The sequence below is a fragment of the Cucurbita moschata genome, unplaced genomic scaffold, assembly GCF_002738365.1.
Source record: "Cucurbita moschata cultivar Rifu unplaced genomic scaffold, Cmos_1.0 Cmo_Scf00003, whole genome shotgun sequence".
NCBI classification, from domain to species: Eukaryota; Viridiplantae; Streptophyta; class Magnoliopsida; order Cucurbitales; family Cucurbitaceae; genus Cucurbita; species Cucurbita moschata.
This window is the reverse complement of record NW_019268519.1, coordinates 472,366-493,113: the sequence shown is the minus strand read 5'-3', so window position 1 is coordinate 493,113 and position 20,748 is coordinate 472,366. Positions and strand designations below refer to the sequence as shown.

Here is a 20,748-nt window from a genome sequence, read left to right as displayed (position 1 = left end):
AAACACTCGAACCAAGAAAATCACTTGTTCTCCTAGTTCTGGGAATTGACGGGATGGGGCATCCTCCAGGACCATTTATCCCATGAAGCAAGATAAAAGTTACCCACCTGGAGCTTAATTATGGTTGAATATATATATTCGGTGCTCTCTTCACTTGCATGAGTTATGGACCACACTAACTCCTGCAATATATTATGAGTGAGTAAACATATACATCTGAGCTCGGACAATGCAGATAAAAGAGACAAATATTACCTGCTTTGAATCTTTGAATCTTCTGTAAAATTCATCAAAGTCTCCTTCTTGCAATGCCCGCAAACAACTAATATTTCAGAATGCAGAACCCAGAAAATTTGTGTCAGTGCTAGATACAAAATAAAACTGCTATTATTAGGTAAAATTGACCACAGTTTTGATAAATCTTTCTTGCGATTTATTAAGGGTGGGATTGTGAAGTCTGGGTTAATTAGACCATGTTCGGGCTGTGTGGCAAATGCGAGTAGAAATTCTGGTTTGTATTGGGAATTCATAATTAGGAGAAGGAATGATTGTAGAAAGAATGATTTCATTAAACTTGAGTCTGTATGTGCTGTAGAAAATAACTTTGGATCGTACAAAGGAATGATTTCCTTAACTAATTTAGATAATCAATACATTCATCATTTGACATATCAAGAACAAAACTACAAATTAAATTTAGAATAATAAAAATATCATAATATTTACTCATGAAAGTAGCAAGTAATATTTTCTAAATGAAAAAAAAAAAAAAAAAGATATTTTTCATACAATTGACGAGAAATATTTTTCTGAACAATAATTTTACTGAATGATTATTTAAATTATTCATGCAATTGCTTTTTAAATATTTACCACTGTAATGCGAGAGAGTGCAAAATCTATGTGATCACTCTTTCGATTTGTGGCACATAATGTACAGATTGATGATAGAGAGTGTGCAAGGGCTTGTAGGGTTATGAAATGCAACAAGAGTGGGAAAATATAATGAAAACCAAGTGAGAAGGGAAACTGATACGAGTCCAAAGGATAGCAAACCAAAAATTAGTAAAAACGTACAACACTTCGGAAACAAATTGGGACGAAAGTTGTGGGGTTGGACAGCAGCCTTGCTATGCCGTGAAAAACAATTGTTTCAGTGTATAATATAAGCTAGGTTTCATGGGAACTTAAGTGGAAAAAAGAGCCTAATGATAAGAGACTAAAAATGAGTTGGTAGTTTTGCAACTTTGGCTTTTGCATCAAGTACCTATGCAGGTTTTCGTTGAAATGAATATTCTTGATCTGATAACTCGATGAACCAGAATCAGGTCCTGCATAAAGCAAGGAGAAATCCCAGTTTCCCGCACGCCAGGCAGCTTCATACTATACCCATAAAATCACACAACAGTCAGCATAATTAAATTATACAATTATGGATACGTAATGAACAATGAAAAAAGCTGATCATCTAACAACACTTCGTGGTGTTTATGATATAATGACACAGAGTTATAACCAAACAAAACACAAGGAAAAAAATGTTGGGAGTTAGAAGGTACACCTGCAGTTCCATGAACTCTAAATCATGTTGAACATGGTCATCCCGGAATGTTAGTCCTTGGCAATACAAATCCAGCACGTGTGCACAGCCAGTTTTCTGCAGAGATCTAATAACACCCTTATAAGGTTTCCAATGTCCTGACGCATCATCCAAGGTAGAAATTGATTGATGATGTTTTGGTTGCTTCTCCATAGAAATGTTTTTAACAACACCATTCTCTTGAAGCATGGAATCTGATCGTACTCGCAAGTCATAATATTCAAGGGCCTTGCTCCAGTTTCCCTCATGCTCAAAGGTGATGATTTGTGACGTCAACTTTAATAGTCACCATTATACAAGCAGATAAAGAGAAATGAGGATATTATTCGAAATAATAACTTGCTTTTGTTTGAGTCTACGTATGTTCATCAATTTGGGATTGGACTGCTGAATTTTCAATGGCTTAACAAATGGAGGAGGAAATGAAAGAGCTTGTAATATGAATATCTTGCAACAGGTTGATACAGGTAGTTACTAGAAGCATAATAGCAACCTCTACATGATTAACTCGAGCTACTAGCAAATATATGCTAGCTCACCTTGTGAGAGCGTATAATTCCATACAAGCTGTCGGGTTCGTTAATTTGAGTGACCGCAGAGACGAGGATTTCAATATGACGTGGTAGCTGATGCATGAAAGAGACAGAGATATATAGCAATTAGAATAATAAGTTTCTTTGATCACATCGGAAAACAATGCAGAATATTATTGCCACTCTTTAATGATTCTAGAGACTCCTATTTATTGATTACTTCACAATTAACAAATAGTTATGAACTTGTTATATTATTTACAGCCTGAGGGAAAACCATGCACCAATAAACCAAAAAAGTACAAGTGCACTTTTTGAGCACAACTCACCGTTTCAACAAAAGAAAAATCTGGGTTCCCCAGGGTAAGGCATCCAAAATGCTCTTCACACCAATGCTCAACATACATAACCGAGGTAAAGTATGAACCAGAATACTACAAAACAAAACTGAATATAAGAAAAACTGGCATATGGATACTATATACTTAACATTAAGGAGAAAATATTGATATTGAACTAACAATTGCAGCTTTAGCAACAATGAGGTAGTCAATGGAAAGCCAATAAACCTGCAAAAGCAAATAACATGTCAGATAAAAAGATTTTCTTTGGTAAACTATGCTAGTTAATCAATGGCTGATCCTTATTCATAGATATGACATGTGAATCATACTTTGTCCCAGGAGAATGGTGACATCACAGAAGCATTTGATGCAGCCACTGGATCTCTAAGACTTTTAGACATACGGGATCTAGTGCTCTTACTTGATGCCTTAGAAGACTGAAGGAGCAAAAGGCACTATTTGCTTTAGAAGTAACAAATAAAATCAAAGAATCAACACTAAAAAAGTTGCTAAAAATGAAGACTCATAATACACACATTAAAGACCAACGTTTGTTATTTCAAACCATGTACAATAACTAGATAAGAAACAATTTTGGCAAGGAAAAAGGCCATAAGAAAAAGGGAATTACAGAAAGTCCCTCCAATTGGTAGAAATCACAAAAGGTCAAATTTACAAAAAAAGAGAAAAAGAAAAATTTGAGTAGGATAATGTTGAGACTACAAAAACAATGTGTAACCAGTGTATCACTGTAAAGATAACACCCATCCTCTTCCTCAAGACATGGTAACCAACTTCATTAGCTGTAAAGATGGAACCAATGATCTTTTTTCTTTTTTTTTTTTTTTTTTTTTTTTTTTTTTTTTTTTTTTTGTTTCCCACAAAGGCATGCTACAAAAGTAGATGATAGAGGGAAGCACCATATATTCAATTTGCTAGTACCTTTGACTAGAATCTTATATCAGGTAGTATTCGAGCTAATGGGTCTGAAGCTAGTAAATGAAGTAGAATGCCACTCTCTAGGGAATGAGGCAAATAGAAGCATCATTTATTAGCTTTAACGATAAACTTCTTAAAAGAAATCATGAAATACCCTTACAATATTAAGATTCGTTCTTGATGCAATCAAGAAAGAGAAATTTCCCTCTTGGATTCGTTTAAGGCCAGCATGAAAACATTGATTTTATTCAACTTTACATCCAATTTCTTGATTGCAGATGTGAAATGGCATCAGAAGCATTCTTCAACAAAAGAACAGGAAACATCTCATGTATTTCTAGGTACGATAAATTTTCATGTAGATACGTCTACGGCATTACTTTTATGTTTCAACCAGGAACATCTCAGCTAACATATCATCCATAAACTAGCATAATTTTATATTAACAAGAAACAAACTTTTTACTTATGGATACAAAAGATCGAAAAATATTCAAGGATACAAAATCCCGAAGATTCAATATAGGACTATAACTAACCTTAGTATTATCTTTCCTCAAAGATACTACAGATTGTACCATTACATGACATAGCCGAAGTTCATTGAGGGTATTCAGAAGTACTTTAATTGACTTGATCAACTTGTTTGATTCTACAAATATGTGTTCTTGTACCTGCAAATTAATCACAGTTAACAAACGTGAAGCAAAGCACCTGGTACCATTGCAGGGTTAAGTGACCCCAATGCATTCATTGTTCTCTTCCAACAAACATAGAACCCATTTCAGGTTTTTATTTTGTAAATAAAACAAATCCAATTATGTAACTGACAGAAAGATCCAAATCAATCGGCAAGCACTATTAACTTGAGGAAGGGATCATGCCCTCAAGGTTCAACCTACGGTGTTCTCTGTGTAAAGAGCATGGAGGACCTTAGGAAGGTGCCTATGCTTTATCTTTTCATATTCTTCTTTGAAGTAAACTTTTTCAGGTCGAAGCAATTTCAGTAATTAAGCAAAATTATTGACAAAGTGCTTGATGACAGCATCAAAATTCTTCACTCGTTCAGTGACATTATTGACTACAAAATAGATGCAAGACTCCAAGCCCCCAATTAAGGGAAAGGGTTGAGAGTAACTTGACAACATGAAACATAAATTTCAAGGTCAAGAAACAAATAGAATTTCTCAAAATTCACTGAATCCCAACTGCCTAGTGGAGTTCCATCTACTGTTCTGCTATTCTGTTTTCCAGAGAGTTGAATATCCAAGTAAGAAAAAATATCAACACGTGAAAGACACGCAAAGAATATTTATGAAAAGCAGTAAATTTACTTAAGTATGACAAAACCTAAAAAGAAAATTAAAAAAAAAAACGCAAAGAAACAAAGAAGAATATAACGCCAATGCTCTCATTATAAATACTCAATGCATTACCTGCAGTGAGATTACTTTGTGAAGATCAATATCCATATCTTTTCTTCCAGCTAGATTGACTACAACACTCGGTAAGAGAAGCTCAGCAATCTCAGCTTTTACAAACACAATATCTAGACATAATCTGAAAACAGAGAATCAACCCCATTCACACAATCTCATAATAATAAGTGAGCTAACGAGAAAGAAAAGAAAAGACAAAACCTTAGAATCACATCATTCGAGTGACCAATTAGTGAGTACACTAATGGACAAATCCACCTCTCGAAAGTTTTACCATTGGTCTCCCACACAGTAGAACTTTCCAATGAAATAGCCTCAGCTGTTATTAAAGTTAAGTAATTATGTGCAGAAAAGAAGACTGTCAGTATAACAACAAACCGAATAGACTAATGCTGCTCTTCTTGAACCAATGGTCATCAATTATACTTGTACACTTTATAGTGATCTATGAAAATGAAAAATGTAACTAAAACGTAATGTCAATCCAACCAATAAAATGATCATTCCAACCAATAGCAACCTTTTATTTTACGAATCAATACATGATCATTCCAACCAATAGCAACCTATAAAATACAAGAGGAGAATTATAGTGTTCTATAAGCTTTTGCATAATCTGCAAAAAAATATCATAACAATCATGACCATAACTGACACAAAAGTCTTAAATTTCTTTTATATAGGCGAAAGGAAAAATAATCAAATGTTTATATGATTCAATTAAAATTGTAAATAAGGATCATCAATTAAAGAAGTAGACATGTGTACCTTTAAATCTCCTTTCAAGATCCAACAAGTACCCATCTACCAGCTTAATGTTAAGCCCTTTGGAATGGACCTAAGTTATATAAAGGAATACATGAGCAATAGATTCATCCAACGTATATTCAAAGTTGTTTGTCAGATTGAATGGTACAAACTAAAAATTCATAATCAAGCAAGCCTTTTCCCATAGCAATAGTCACGTCAGTACCCTTTTCCTTGCCATCCACTGAAACCACTAGCATTACATTCCAGTTCCAAAAATATTACCATTATCTCCAAGTTATTAGGCCCAGGTCAACTTAATACCGACTGGGATAGATGGAAAAAAGAAAAGACTGCAGTCCATTTGATGCTGAATTTTTTCTCTATTTTTATTTAGAAAGTTTAACCAAATTCCCCTTCAAAGTTCATGCTGTAGCGCTATCAAATAGGCTTCCCCATCTCTTCAAATGGACTAACCCATTTGCAAGAAATGTAAACCAAACCTTGGAGAGAATTTTACTAAATGATAAAGTGAATTTAGTTCAAGCCTTAGTCCTATTACATAGAAAAGGTCACAGCTAGACCTCAACAAACTAACAACCTTGCAAACTAATTAAAATAACAAAGGTTGTTACAAACATAACAAAAATGGAAATTGCTATTAACTTAACCAGTAAGAAAACTGAACACGTCAGCAAGTGTCATTCACATTCAACCTAAATAATTCAAATTTTTGGTAGTACGCTTAATCCAACAAGAATTTTACTCAAATAAAACCATTTCCCCACCACATTCCTGGTGTAGGTGACAACTAGTTTCACGAAATGGGGCATGGAAAGGAACCGCTACAATGAAGTTCCAGTAGTTCCTACTAGTAATTGTCAACATTATAAACCATGTAATTTTTTGGATAACTCATCTCTGCCAATAGCATACATGTAGTTATTCATACAAAACAAAGAGTATTCTTAGTTATGAACGAGGGATGTAGTTATTCATACAAAACAAAGAGTATTCTTAGTTATGAACGAGGGACATGAACACTCCATAACTAAGTATTGATCAGAATAGGGAGATTAAAACTTGCCTCCAAAAGCGATCTCTCATAAGAATCCAATGTGAGCAGAATACTTTGACCTTTTTCAGTGGAGAGTACAGCCTGGTTAAGGGTGAAAAAAATATAAAATTGGTTCGATTAAACATGAACTTTTCTGAGGATCAAAGTATAAGGGAAGGACAAATGAAATAATAATAGTAATGAAGAAGAAGAAGAAGATGATGATGATGATGATAAAGCATAAAAGCCGACACTTTTTTCCATAGCTATTTCCATTATTATCAAGAGCATATTTCCATAGCATCAATATCAAAACCCAATGAAATGAGCATCTTATTGAGCCGATTTCCAGTTCAACAAAGAGAAGAGAGAACTAGAATGGGCCTTCATAAACTAACCTGGAGAACTTGAGACGTCATATCAACTATTTTGACAGAGTCATCCATCAGGTACCTTTTCAAATGTTTTAAAAGTTCAATCAGAAGATCTTCAGATATGCCAGTTTCAATCTTGAAGTCTATTTCTGAAGCACTGCTATTAACAACAGGCCGAAAAATGTGAATGGAATTGGATTCCCCAGGCAGATGGAAAACAACACAATGTGGATCACCTATACCAACCTGCAAAAACAATGAAAGGACAAAAAATATTTCAAAACTCATAGACACCAGCTCCCTTATACAACTTGTATCATCTGAAGATTCTGAACAAGGTAGAAAACCAATACCCTAGATACAAAATCTGACACCAACTCCCTTATACAACTTGTATCATCTGAAGATTCTGAACAACATATTCGCATAAGTTTCCAGACTGCCTGCTCCACTTCATGATCATTGTGCCAATCAATACTTGGGATATCCTCACTGTGAAAAACCTGACCCCCAATCAGCTTCTTATGCAATGCTTTTAAACTGCAAGATAAACCAAGTTGTTAAAGACATCTCAGAAGCAGCTTAAAAGCAATGGCATAAAAACAATCTGTGTCTTGAATGTCATAAGTTCTCAATATAAAAAATAAAAAGAAAATAAGAAAAACTGAAACAATCTGCAATCTGCACATTCTCTATATTGACCTAAGGCAGTCAATATAATAACAAGGACCTCATGGTAAACAAAATATTCCAAGATAAGCAACAAATTTAAATCTACCTCCATAATAGTAATCTTGGTGGTAGGTTGTCAGAACGCTTGACCAACTGGAGAAAAGATGAGACATAGGACATGAGGAATTACCTAAAAATGCCAGAAGGGAGATCTAATCTAATCCTTCAATTGAAAAGATGATCTCAAACCAAAAGCTTAAAACACCTTACTTTCAATAAATGATCCCTTGCAGAGTACCCTCTGCATAGTTCCTGATGGAAATTTCGAATATCATCAAAGATTTCCATCTCAGGAAAGGGCTCCAGTTCCTACACCATGAGAAGAAAAAAAAAAAGGTCACAATTCTAAAAATAATAAAACATTATATGTAAAGACACTTTGCCATGTGATTATAAATGAATCCGTCATGTTCATAAAAAGAAAAATCAAATCTTTTTCTAAGGAAACTGAAACTTGACAATAAGCTGAAAAAAGGATTAAGAATCCTTTAGAAAGAGGATTGTGTTGTAGTAATTCAGTTTTCACCCAAATAAAATTGGAGATGCAGGTTGATCAAATGGGAAAAATCGTTATCACAAGTAGGATCAAATGGGAAATATTTCAATCACAGTTTGGAAATTTTGTCCTCACTAAGAACTTGAATCTATGATTGCAAATCAACTAGAGGAAAAATAAAATAAAATCAATCTATAGTGTTCATGTTTACCAAATGGACGAAACCTACTTTGATGTAATCATGGAGAGATGGATCAGAATCCATTATAAGTTGGTGAACCAAGGATAAGACGAGAGACGATCTATTGCCAAGAGACCCCCCATCAGCTTCGGTGGGGATGCAACATGCCACCAACTTTGAGATCAGAAACTATGTTCGCAATGAATTAGAAGGCAGTCCAAACAACAAGGTGGAACTCCAGAACAAGGGGAGAAGATTGTACAGACCTGAAGTTGTTCTCCGAGGACTTTAGTGATTTCTTTGCTTGGGCTAGATTTGAAAGTTTCCAACAAGGTTGAAAAGATGCGACAACATTGGTCTTGTAACGAATTATTACCAATAAATTGCCCAATCAAATTGAATAGATAGCTGCATTAAGTTAATAAGTTCTAACATCTACTTATATGATGTCGAAAGAGGCAATAAAGCAAAGGAGAAATTCAAATGACCAAAGCAACAGATAAATAAAATTTTCAAGGTATAGAATTTTGAAACCAAGACATAATGAATATTGGCAGTTTTACGTATAGAAACCAGCAGATTATAGAATGCTCAACACTTCGTATAATTTGCTGACAAAGATGCAAAAAATATGAGTTTTTGTTTCCTTCTAATCTGTTGAGATAATTTTTTCTTCAACCACATCAAATATCAACTTTATATTATAACTTTTTTTTATAAGATACTTCATATTAGAACGTTATTAACACAAACAAATATCTTTTTAAAGTGAACATCATGCATTAAAAATGCACTCACTTTGACGTGCTAGAAACTGCAGCTCTATGACCAAGAATATTTATCAGCACTTCAATTGCTGCCAATCGATGAGATTTATGCCTGTGATGAGTTGCTTCTGCAATTTTGTAGTGCATCTCTACAATAAACTGCACGAACACAACAGAGGTTTATTTGGTAAAATGCATGGAAAATAATCAAAGAACTAACAAGAACAAACATAGAAGAAATTTTTTAAATAATCTTTAGGTTGGAGTGTTGATATAGTTAAATTTATCATAATCCATCAGGTTAAGTTTTTAGGTTGATTGATGATTTAACATTTTATAGAGTAAGAAGTTGTGAGTTTTAACTCCAGTAATGTTATTTCCTCCCCAATTAATATTGATTTACACTTATTGCGCCTTCTAAAAATTTCCAAGCACACAAGTGAAGCAAATGGTTGGGGTGTTGATACAATTCAATTTAACATAGCCTATAAGCTTGAACTTTTGGGTTCATCGGTGTCATTTCCTCCCCAATTAATATTGATTTACACTTATTGCGCCTTCTAAAAATTTCCAAGCACACAAGTGAAGGAAATGGTTGGAGTGTTGATACAATTCAATTTAACATAGCCTATAAGCTTGAACTTTTGGGTTCATCGGTGATTTAACACTTTATTTCAAAGCAGGAATAAGACTTTACAGAGGCTAGAAGAAATTTACAATAACCAAGGGTAAGCCAGACTATATGCCAAATGCCTTTCTCAAATTGAAGCAATGAAACACTACAAGACTACAGGCTGCATAATATGCTTTTCTCAAGTATTTAACATATAAGAATACCATGAATACTCTATCTGGACGGAAAACATTGATTCTGTCAATAACGCCAATTGTTGTTTCCTTGTTCTCCCTTCAAGAACCAAGTTAACAATAAAAATAGTCATGTTTGCAAAACAGAAAAAATGAAAAGCCATAAAAGAAAATGTATCAAGAAGAAGAGGAGCAAGATAAGAAGATCTGACATTTCCAAGAAACCATCAACAACTGTCCGAACAGCAAACACAATGGTATCCTTTGGAAAGAATGGATCCATAGGTTCTGAAGTACAAGATGTTAAAGCTAAGATCTGGCTGATAATGGACACCTACAAGCAGGGAATAACAACTACAAATGAATATTGAACATCTTTAGAAAATTCTGTTTTCTTCAAAAAGTTATTAAGTTAATCAAACATCCACAAACAACTTTCATCCAAATAGGTTACAAGATTTCCTATGCCTTTTCTTTTTCTTTCTTTCGTTTTTATAAATAAGAAAGGGGAGACAATTTTCAATTAAAAGAAAATTGGAGAGTTACAATTTACAAAAGGGATCTCAAGCCGGCTAAAAGCACACTATCACAAAAATCTTAAAGAGATCAATGTCATCGCAAAGGAGCCAAGTGAACTTCTCTCGTCTTTGAAAACTCTCCTGTTTTACATTAGCCAAACTATCCATAAAAGGTTGTAAAAGCATCTATCCATATATCACAAGCTCTACACTCTCCATTCGTGACAGGTCTGTACATTCTTGGATAAAGCTCCCAAAGACTCCTCTGCACTCCAATTGTCCAACCAAAAACAACTTCTATTTCCATCCCTTGCAACACTAAAGAAGAATCTTCAGTATAAATCTTAAATTTCAATATATTTCTCCAAGGAGTTCTTAGCAACAATTGGCAGGACACTTTTCAGAGGAGGGAGAATTGTTCACCCACATGACTTTGGCCCATAGAGAGTCTATTTTGTCCAACCACTACAGCCATTGGTGAGCAAGGTTTCCATTTGGTGAGCAAGGTTTCGTTGCTGCAAGCTTGAATTCTGTCAATTCCCAACCCTCCTCCAGAGTGAGACAAAGGGAAGGGTAACTGTTTTCCAGTTGATAAGAAGGGAGCCTCTACTCTTCTCTACCTCCCAAAAACATTTTCTCGTTTATCTTTCCAATGATTTAGTATGTCACAAAGGGCTTTGAAGACCGACAGGTAAATTAGGAGTTTGGAAAGCACAGTCTACGAAAGAACAAAGTCTCCCTCCTTTAGAACAAAAGTTCTCCAAGAAACACTGCAGCTGGCTACTTTCTGCACCACTGGCTCCAAGAAATCCAACAATTTGGAATTGCCACAAAGGAGGAGGCTAGATAATTAGTAGGATGAGGGTTTGCTTGCATCCCCACTTGTCAACAATCCTCAAATTCAAAATGATACCATGCAGCAATCACAGATAGATGAATTAAAGAAGATCAATTATTTGGTTTCTCTAAACTTATTTTTATTCACAGTGATTGTGTTGTTTTGGGTGTGAAGTCTTGATTAAAATATGCCAGTTTTGCATTTTATCATTCTTATTGACTTTCTCATTTCACTTTTAATCCCGTGAACTCTAATCTTCTTTTACTCTGAATAATCCTGTAAAGTTTCTAACTCACAAAATAGTCTGTAATAGTTACTTCAATAATTCAAAAAGGATTGCAAGGTAAGAAATACAACTTCAGCCTTAGAAAAGGGCGGGAACTCTCCTTACTACCGCCAGAATACTTTCAAAATAAGACATACCTAGCTAAACGAACAGACCTACATATAAACAAACACAGAGTAGTCGATTAACACCCCTTCTAACATAACAGAGGTCCTACAAAATCCAGTCACTTTAGTGGCTTTCCTACCAATGTTAACTCTAATATTGTGATTTAGCTAGTCTGGTTTTCACCTTTCTTCAAAGAGTAGTTCTGCAAAAAAGAATTTGGAGTCTGAAAACTTCTGCAATTTGGAATTTAAATATCATTTAATCATTTGGTGTTTTCATTAATCATTTCTTAGTTTGGCCCTGGTAAAAGGATGTGAAAGCTCCAGAGAAGATGCAAAATTTTAGGGCGTGTTGCTCATGGGAAGGTTTCAAGAAATATACAGCTTAATTTCTTGCATTGGAATACTTTTCCATATCAATAAAGACATTGGAAAAGAGATCTTGAAGAAGTCTCTCCTTGAAGCTAGACTGCATCATTTGTACAGATAAAAATGAAGTAAAAAGAATGAAAACATTAAGCATTCTCCAAAACAGACATGCGTATTATAAAGCAGGACTCTCATCCTTTTTTTTTTTTTAAGAGAAAAGAACTTCTCATTGATAGTTGAAAAGCTATAAAAAAGAACACGAATGGCATGATTACCAAACGTAGACTAAAGAAAGCATCAAGCAAAAAGATGCTAAAACCTTCAACCCACAAAGTAACATGAGATGATATTTTTCTTTAGTGGAACTTTCTTCCTTATGAAGAGATATAAATAAGGTAAAATAAGATGAGATGATATAAATAAAGTTAAATAATTAACTGTTGACGACACCTCAAACAAGACTTAATTATTTTCTCCTTCATACCTACTGATGACATCTCAATAGGTACGAAGGAGCAAATAATTTACTGAAGTATTTTCGTCAACATAAAGATGGTCAAATTCAAACAGAACATGAAAGCATAGAATCTTAAATATTAGTTGAAAGGAAGGATAAACCATATGTTTCTTTATTAGTAGATCCCTTTCACTCTCAGTTATTCTGGAAAAACGCAACATTGAACTTTGAAGAACTACTGCTCCTTTTTCACATCCGGATCTCTTGCTGCAATGTAGTGCCATACAAAAAGAAAATATTGGCACAAAATAGCTTCTAATTAAAGCTTCCAGTGGTTCACCAGCAACCTGTTGATTTTCATTTAACAAGAAGCAAATTTTTCATTGATCAATGAAAAGGACAAAATTCTCACTCATACAAACTCACAAGAACTAAAGTAGATAGAAGTACCAATTTAAATACCAAGAAATCTATGAGGAGTGAATAAAAGAACCTCAGTTAATACAAATATCACAAAGAGAATAAACCTTAAGAATACATATAGTGCAAAACACAGATGAAAGAAAATATCCTACATTTGAATCCACAATGTTTAAACATGAATCTACACTTCTTGGGCACCCAGTAAGTTTTTGAATCTATTGAATGACCTTAACCAAAAACTTTCATTATATGCTTTTGTCGAAGTTTGCTAAATAGACAAAGTGTGACAAAAAAGTGTTCCAAAATATTCTTACATTAGCAATCCAGCCAAGGTTGGAACTATCGTCTTGCAGAATAAGAGCAGGAAGAAGCCAGGGGCAACAATACTGAATAAAGTAACTAGGTTCAGCGTCCAAGACAAAAAGTTGCCTTATCTGCATACATTGTAAAAAATTTAAATTAGCGAGAATATAAAATATTAAATGAACCACGGAAAGAAGAATGTTCATATTTCATTTTATGAAGATACATGAAATCCAAAATCAAGAAAACTGTACGAACTACATAGATTAGTCAAATAATCAGTTGCCTATTATCTATTCAACCAACTTTCCAGTCAATAAAAATAATTTCCTGCAATAATGATCCCCCGCTCCATGGTATACAAATAGTAAAGGAAATGTTAGATGCAAGTAATAAAAACAAAAAAATAACAAATAAAAAAAATTAAAGAAAGAGCATCAACTCCTTCATGGCAACAATGGATCGCAAAATTAAGTCTAACGCCATAAGATCAACATCTAAATAGACAGTGAGAAATTATAAAATTTTCACTGGAGACAACTTTTTCTTTAAGAATTTAATAAATTAATGACAATAGTCGTAATAATTAACAGAGAGAGAGAGAGAGAGAGAGAGAGAGAGAGATCAGTTTTACCCTATGCAACGGTTGGTGTTAAGAGAAGCAGATCAATTGTTCCAAGCACATAACATGAGAGATATAAACGAGATTAAATGGATCAATACCTCAACAAGTGCAGGTAAGCTTACACCACAAGTAACCCAACAAAAGAGAAGTGACCCAATGAGTTCCTCCAAGTACTGCAAAAACATTTTAAAATATCATGAGTACGCAATATAAAGTTCAGAATTTTAAAATTGTTGAAACTTGGGTACTTATATGTATTTTGTCCATTAAAGTTAATATTCTCTAGCTCTTTCTTCAAGATTGTACCGTCCTTTAAATTGAAGTTTACAATTCTTATTAGAAAACTATCACTAACCAGAAAAAACTTTGAACTGAACTGAAAAAATATGTCAAGAACTTTAGCACAAAGAAGACATAAATTTCACCTTCTGTCTTCCTGAATAATTGAGCTGTCTGGCCAGGTTATCAAGCATAGTAGCGACCATTTCCCTGAAGGAGAACAAAAGAGCTATGAACTGAAAAAAAAAAAAAAAAAAAAAAAAAAAAAAACCACGAGTAAATTACAAGTTTCGAACAAGTTGAATGAATACCTTTGACTAGGATCCATTGCTGAAATTGCACACATCATAAAAACAACCTGCAGTTCCATAAAATATCAAATTAACGAATCACAAAACTGCTGGAAAAAGTGCGGCCTATTTCTTTATTAGAAAATGTAAGACAAAAAAAGGAAACTTTTTACCTCAAAGTGTAGCTTCTGCAGATAAACTATAATTGAAAGACATATTTAGTACTTTGTCATACTCATTATTTAAAATGAATAACCAATATGAAGTTTTCACTTTAAGTATCCTTTATTGTTTCTCTCTTACTACTTATTTGTGCTTACAAGAAATTTTCATTAAAAAACGAGTGTGTGAATCAAAATATTGGACCAGACGTCCAAAATGGCTTAGATTTTTCCTCTACCCTCCCCCCTAAAGCTAAGAATACAAACTCGAAGCAACTTTTGAGCTCCAGTTTTCTCAGTATGAGTCAAAACTTGATCAGAGAGCAACTTCAAAGCCACCAAACACTAATGATCCAAAATTGACAACTTCAATGTAGCAACTTAATACTACAGAGTTGTTACAACCGAAATTGTCATTTTGTGCTCTTATGCCTTCAGTTTGCTCACTTTGCAGTGAAGATGGGAATTATCTCAACCATCTCTTTTTGGATGCTCTTCTTTTGAACTGTTGGTTCAAGTTGTTTTTGGTTTTCAAGGTGAACTGAGTATTCTCTTAAAATTAGAAGGATAATCGACATCTCGAGTGAAATTCTTTTCATTTGAAGCTGTTTTCTTAAATTAGAAGGATAAAGACTCAGTACAACATAAGGAAAGAATAAAGACAACAAAGACTAAATATTGACAACAAATATTTACACAATTGTAAAGACTAAATATTCCAACACTCTCCCTCAAGTTGGTTTAAAGATGTTTCCATAGCTAGCTTGTCAATCAGTTTATCGAATTTCTTCTTTGGAAGTCCCTCAGTTAATAAAATGTGTTAAAAATGTGTTAACCTCAATATGTTTGGTATGTAATGGTCTATCATGTAGAACTGGATTATGAGCTTTAGATATGACAGTCTTATTGCCAGAATTTTGAATAGGCTTAGCTTGAGAGAACATCAATTCTTCAAGTATCCTTTTGATCTATATGCCTTCACAAATTACATGGGCTAAGGCTACTTCAACGTTACTCTTAGTCACCACATTTTGCTTTTGCTTCTCCATGTAACTAGATTTTCTCCACCGAAGGAGAAGTAGTCAGAGGTAGATCTTCCATTAGTAGTACTTCCAAACATTATGCATCTATACAGACTTCTAGTTTGAAGTGATGGTTCTTTTTCAATAAAATACCCTTTTCAAGAACTCCTTATAAATATCTTAAAATACCCTAAGATTTTATACGCAGCTTTAAAATGTGTAGGTTCATGTGCATGCATAAATTGACTTACCATACTTATAGCAAAAGAAATGTCCATATGTGTATGAAATAAAGAAATTAATCATCCAACAAGTTTCTAGTATCGTTTCTTGTCCTCCATTTTTTTTGTTGCTTCTAATTTCAAATTGGGCTCAGTAGAAGGTGCCAAGGATGCACATGAATTATTAGGTGAATTGGATAATAGTAATTTCAAAAGCGGATAAGTTTGCTCCATACTACAGAAACTGAACTAGACTAACAATCAAACCAAACCAAACCTGAAACGGACACACTGGACCTAACCCTGAACCGAACTGGACGAACTAAAACAGACCCTAAACTGAAACAACTGGGGAGGAATTCGAGGATTTTTTATAACAATTCACCCTTCCTACTGCTTCATTTTAAATTCTTTAATCCACAACCAACTCATCTTCATAGCCCTTTTCTTTTTTCTTTTTTTTTTTTCTTTTCTTTTCTTTTTGGAAAGAGTTAAAGGAAAAGACCTATTATTTATAGACATGAAATGCACACTCAAAAAAAGCTTCCATCCTTTTATTTCTCAAATTTCCAACTCCTTGGTTCCTCGATTGAGGTTAATTTATATTAATTTGGTGATAATTCAAAAGAAACTATCAGACAGGATTTCCACAGAAATCAAAGTAGTATACATATAAATAAAGTAACTACAAGAGAAGAATGATAAATCCTCTAAAAGATCACAAAATATTTTCCATTTAAAACACAAGGGGGCATGGGAAATGTAAAAAATAACGATTCAGTTTCAAAATCAACAATAAGAAAAAATTGCAGTTCTATCCCAAACACACGAAAAAAAGTCCAAATATTCCCAAATGCGCTCATCTATTTCTTTCCAATACTTGAAACTAAAAGTACAACTTCCAAAAAGAACTGATAAATATGAATAGAAAGTGAGAAACTGATCAATATAATGAGGCTTGGTCCTTAAACAAAGAACAACCTCTGTTCTCACATCACTTGTGATCTTTCAAGAGCTAGGCAGTAAGCAAATACCTCCAAGTCTTCATTAAACAAATATTGCATTTAAAAAAAAACAATTACCTCCAACTCTATTGCGTCACTATGCAAAGCAAGATGTGCAAGCGTGACAATTATAGTTTCCATTGTAGGACGAGGTTGCACACCAGCATCTTGGACCACCCTTGCTGTAACAACTTCTTCTTTAGAGCACAGCACCAACGAAACACCAAAACCAGAACTGGATTTAGGAATAAAAAACCTATTAAGTATAATGCATTAGGATTAAAAATAATGTTGGCAAATGGCAAAAATGGAGGCAATACGCAGGATTTAACAGCAAATATACAATCTGAGATAACAAAAACAAGATTCAAGCCTCTGCGATCACCACTCATTCAGCTTTCTTTGCAAAGGACGCCACTCAAGTCCGAACACAAGTGAAAATTTACAAGCAAGGAAAAAAAAAAAAAACCCTTTAGAAAGTAAAATGCATCTTCTGAGAACCTAAACATAAAAGGAAAAATAAAATCAAAACAATAATATTATATTAAAAAACAAACCTAATCCACAAGAAAAGTACGAATACTCCTCTTGTAATATTGACAATTTTTTTACTGAATAGGCAAGGCAGCATACACTTTTACGTATGCTACAGAAACTTTTTTAAGTTGAGATCACAAAGAGGATTGGATAAGGATTCCAAACAAAGGAGATAATCAGGTACCATATTATCAAATGTTTTACTTCTAATTTTTTCATCAATACTATTTGATAAGTATAAAATTGACTTGCAATCATACTACGTTTAAACTAAAACCTGACTAAACCACCACAACACCCTCTTTTCCTCATTTCCTATTCTAGTTAAGTTACCATTTGCCTTTACGTTCCCTTCCTCCTCATCATTACACTTACTTTATTTATTTTCTTTTTCCTATGATTCCAATCTACGAACCCCATTCATTCCCTCTCTTGACCATTTTTTTCGTTCTACAAACCTTTTATTGTGTTCAGATTTACATCTACTACTTGTATCTAGTTTCCCTCTTTTTTTAGTTCAGACTTTCTTGAGCGATGTGTTGAAGAAATGACCTTGATTTTAAGGAATATGTATTCCTAGCGTTAAGTTAGGAGACATTTATGTAATCCCATTAAACAAGAGAAGAAATTGACCTTCCTAATTTATCTGTATTTTTACCTAGTGTATCTAGGGATTTAGTAAGTCTTTCTGTATTGTAAAAGACACATGTGAAAAGGAAGCAACATAATTTACTCTAGCAACACTATGTTCTACATTATCTTTTTTCACGCCTTTCATACATCCTTTCATCATATGAAAATTTTATAAAATTCTCATTATTTTCTCGCTCATCATTTAAATGTTTTCCTTGTAAAAAAAAAAAACAAGTTTATTGATGTATAAAATTTACAAAAGAAAAGAAGGAAGAAGTCCTCATCCAAGGGAGTTACAATAAACTTCTTCGATTGGACAAAGACTAGCAAAGCTATAAGAACGAAAAGGTGTTACTTTAGCCCAAGATATAACTAGGAATATGAAAGACTATCAAAAGAAGGGTCTTTCAAATATCTAGATGTGAATAATATTTTCCAATGCCACTATTATCTTATAATATTGGAGTATTTTTCTTCCATATTAAAACATCCCAAGAATTTCTTCTACATTAAATGTTTAAAATCCAATGATTGAGTCTCAGTTTGAAAACAATAAATAAAGAGATATCTAAATACTTATATCATTATGACACAATAAAAGGGAAAAAACGAAGGAAAAATTTAATATAATTTTAAAAAACAGCTAAAAACCCACCATATATCCTGGAAAAGTTCCTCATGGCCATCCCATGTCTGGAAGAGAACACCTATTCGCTTTGCCAGCGAATATCTAACTCGATATTCAGGATCTCGCAGCATTACAAATAACCTTTCAATCATTGTCTATATAGATCCCATCATAACATCAATTGTTAGCAAATAAGAGTAAACTTCACAGTATTGGAAGTATTAAAGAAGAGGGAGAAAAATTGAAAACACACACACACAGATTTGCGTTTTCATTGTTCCTGCATAGTAAATGTTGAAAACAATTGTTCTTGGGTCTAGGACAAAGACTTAGAAAACGTTATTCAAATATTACATGAAGAGATGCTGAAAGGTGAAGTAAGGTTCTCGTGTCAGCAAGGTTCCCGTGGAATGATACAAAACTTTCTGTTGAATATATCTGGTTTGAAAGAGACCAATAAAATTTTGAAGAAAAAACACTTGCTTGGTTCAGATTATGCGAAAGGCCATGCTACTATTTTAGTTTTCTTAGTCAATATTGTTTTATAATTACCCATACAATGTAATTGACGCTTGTTTGGAAGGTATTATATAAATGGGGGAAGGCGCCAAGAAAAGATGAATACTAAAACGAGGAAAGTATACAAAACCCCCGCATATGAATTTAATTAGAAGGACATCATAATAAATGAAGAGTTTTGAAACTATCTCATTAGCAACTCGGAAATGATAACCTTGCAGCAAATGAAGGGGCTTTTAAGTGGAAGAAACGGGTGGAAATTGCTTGAGAAAGCCTAGTAAAGACTATGTCGTGACCTGTGGGAATAATGGTTGGAAAGGCAGAATTTCTGTAAGCAAAGAACCGGAAGGATAAAGCTGAAAAGACTAGGTTTGTTTTGGTGATCTAACCAAATTATTGGTAGTTGTACTATAGTGAAAAGTTGGCATCAGACCTTTCTTTGTATTCTATGATTTTGTAGTGCAATGACAACAAACTCAATAAAATGTTCCAAGCATCTTGCAATTTGCTACAAATATAAAAAGAAAGATGTGTTCTCATGCATCAAAATGATTACCTGACCAATTTGTGGATTGATTAAAATAAAATCACAAATGCAATCAACAAGCTTAACACGCCCCAACCAATCCAGAAGGTCCGTTTCAGCAATCCTGTTCACTATTTTACCAATCTGAACCAAGTTCTGAAATTAAAAAATAGCATTAGTTAATTGAATGATCAGATTTTTTCCAACAATATTTGGGGAAAAATTATGAAAAGAACATTAGTATGAAAGGTTGTCAATTGGTCATACATAAATAAGCATGTCGTCCTTGGTGACAAATATTAGGAAAATCTATTTTCTAATAGAACTATGCTGTTTGTTTTTAAATTATTGACTTAAATATAAAATTGCAGAGCTATAACGAGAAAAAGGAAAACACGTTGCCCATATACATGGAACAAGCAGAACAAAAAATGCGAAATATCTCATGGATATTTTTAATGGTGGATTTGAGAACGATAGCTGTTCATGTGACCTCAATGCAGAGGGGGTCTCAAACATTAAAGGATAGGATCAACCTAAAAAAGAATACTTTGAGCACAATAGTGACAGATGTCAAGTGAGCCTTTCTTCGAATTCCAGAGTCCAAAAACTTTGCAGAAATTATTTTTATGAATTGTTATTTGACGCTATGATTGAGCAGTATACTTGAAATCACAAATAACTAGTCTGCAACTGTTTAAGCAAGAATAAATTCCTTAAAATACAGACCTACCCGTGAGAAATTCAATGAGGAAACAGTTATACAAGTATGTTTGCACATGCGTTTTTTTTTTTTTTTTTTTTAATTGTTGAAAATGTCAAACTCCAGTCTTAAACATTCCTCTAGTTTTTCTACTGTGCACAAAAAATTTATCGATTGGGAATCCATTGGAATGACCTCGATTTCCTAGATCTGACCAAGTATAGCTTCCATTAGCTAAGTGGATCTTATGCAACTGTAAGTCATCCATCAATATCTTGAATAT

At 33.6% G+C, this 20,748-nt stretch overlaps 1 protein-coding gene across 2 annotated transcripts in view; it reads right to left on the bottom strand.

Moving 5' to 3' along the window:
• Positions 1-20,748, bottom strand: part of LOC111435229 (serine/threonine-protein kinase ATM) — a 52,493-nt gene that overhangs the window by 12,591 nt on the left and 19,154 nt on the right. The window contains exons 24-53 of one of the 2 annotated variants that reach the window (XM_023072641.1): positions 19,793-19,918; positions 18,745-18,872; positions 16,998-17,154; positions 14,533-14,579; positions 14,368-14,431; positions 14,041-14,115; positions 13,329-13,448; positions 12,753-12,938; positions 10,229-10,350; positions 10,047-10,116; positions 9,241-9,368; positions 8,709-8,850; positions 8,491-8,631; positions 7,976-8,074; positions 7,812-7,858; positions 7,387-7,573; positions 7,058-7,279; positions 6,690-6,761; positions 5,624-5,693; positions 5,057-5,174; positions 4,853-4,976; positions 3,956-4,090; positions 2,807-2,914; positions 2,655-2,702; positions 2,463-2,567; positions 2,140-2,226; positions 1,562-1,876; positions 1,268-1,383; positions 256-322; positions 108-182 (exon numbers count right to left, since the gene is read on the bottom strand). In XM_023072641.1, coding sequence (XP_022928409.1) covers positions 108-182; positions 256-322; positions 1,268-1,383; positions 1,562-1,876; positions 2,140-2,226; positions 2,463-2,567; positions 2,655-2,702; positions 2,807-2,914; positions 3,956-4,090; positions 4,853-4,976; positions 5,057-5,174; positions 5,624-5,693; positions 6,690-6,761; positions 7,058-7,279; positions 7,387-7,573; positions 7,812-7,858; positions 7,976-8,074; positions 8,491-8,631; positions 8,709-8,850; positions 9,241-9,368; positions 10,047-10,116; positions 10,229-10,350; positions 12,753-12,938; positions 13,329-13,448; positions 14,041-14,115; positions 14,368-14,431; positions 14,533-14,579; positions 16,998-17,154; positions 18,745-18,872; positions 19,793-19,918 — 3,501 coding nt within the window. The remainder of the gene's footprint in view (positions 1-107; positions 183-255; positions 323-1,267; positions 1,384-1,561; positions 1,877-2,139; positions 2,227-2,462; positions 2,568-2,654; positions 2,703-2,806; positions 2,915-3,955; positions 4,091-4,852; positions 4,977-5,056; positions 5,175-5,623; positions 5,694-6,689; positions 6,762-7,057; positions 7,280-7,386; positions 7,574-7,811; positions 7,859-7,975; positions 8,075-8,490; positions 8,632-8,708; positions 8,851-9,240; positions 9,369-10,046; positions 10,117-10,228; positions 10,351-12,752; positions 12,939-13,328; positions 13,449-14,040; positions 14,116-14,367; positions 14,432-14,532; positions 14,580-16,997; positions 17,155-18,744; positions 18,873-19,792; positions 19,919-20,748) is intronic. The other variant, XM_023072649.1, reaches the window with a different exon arrangement.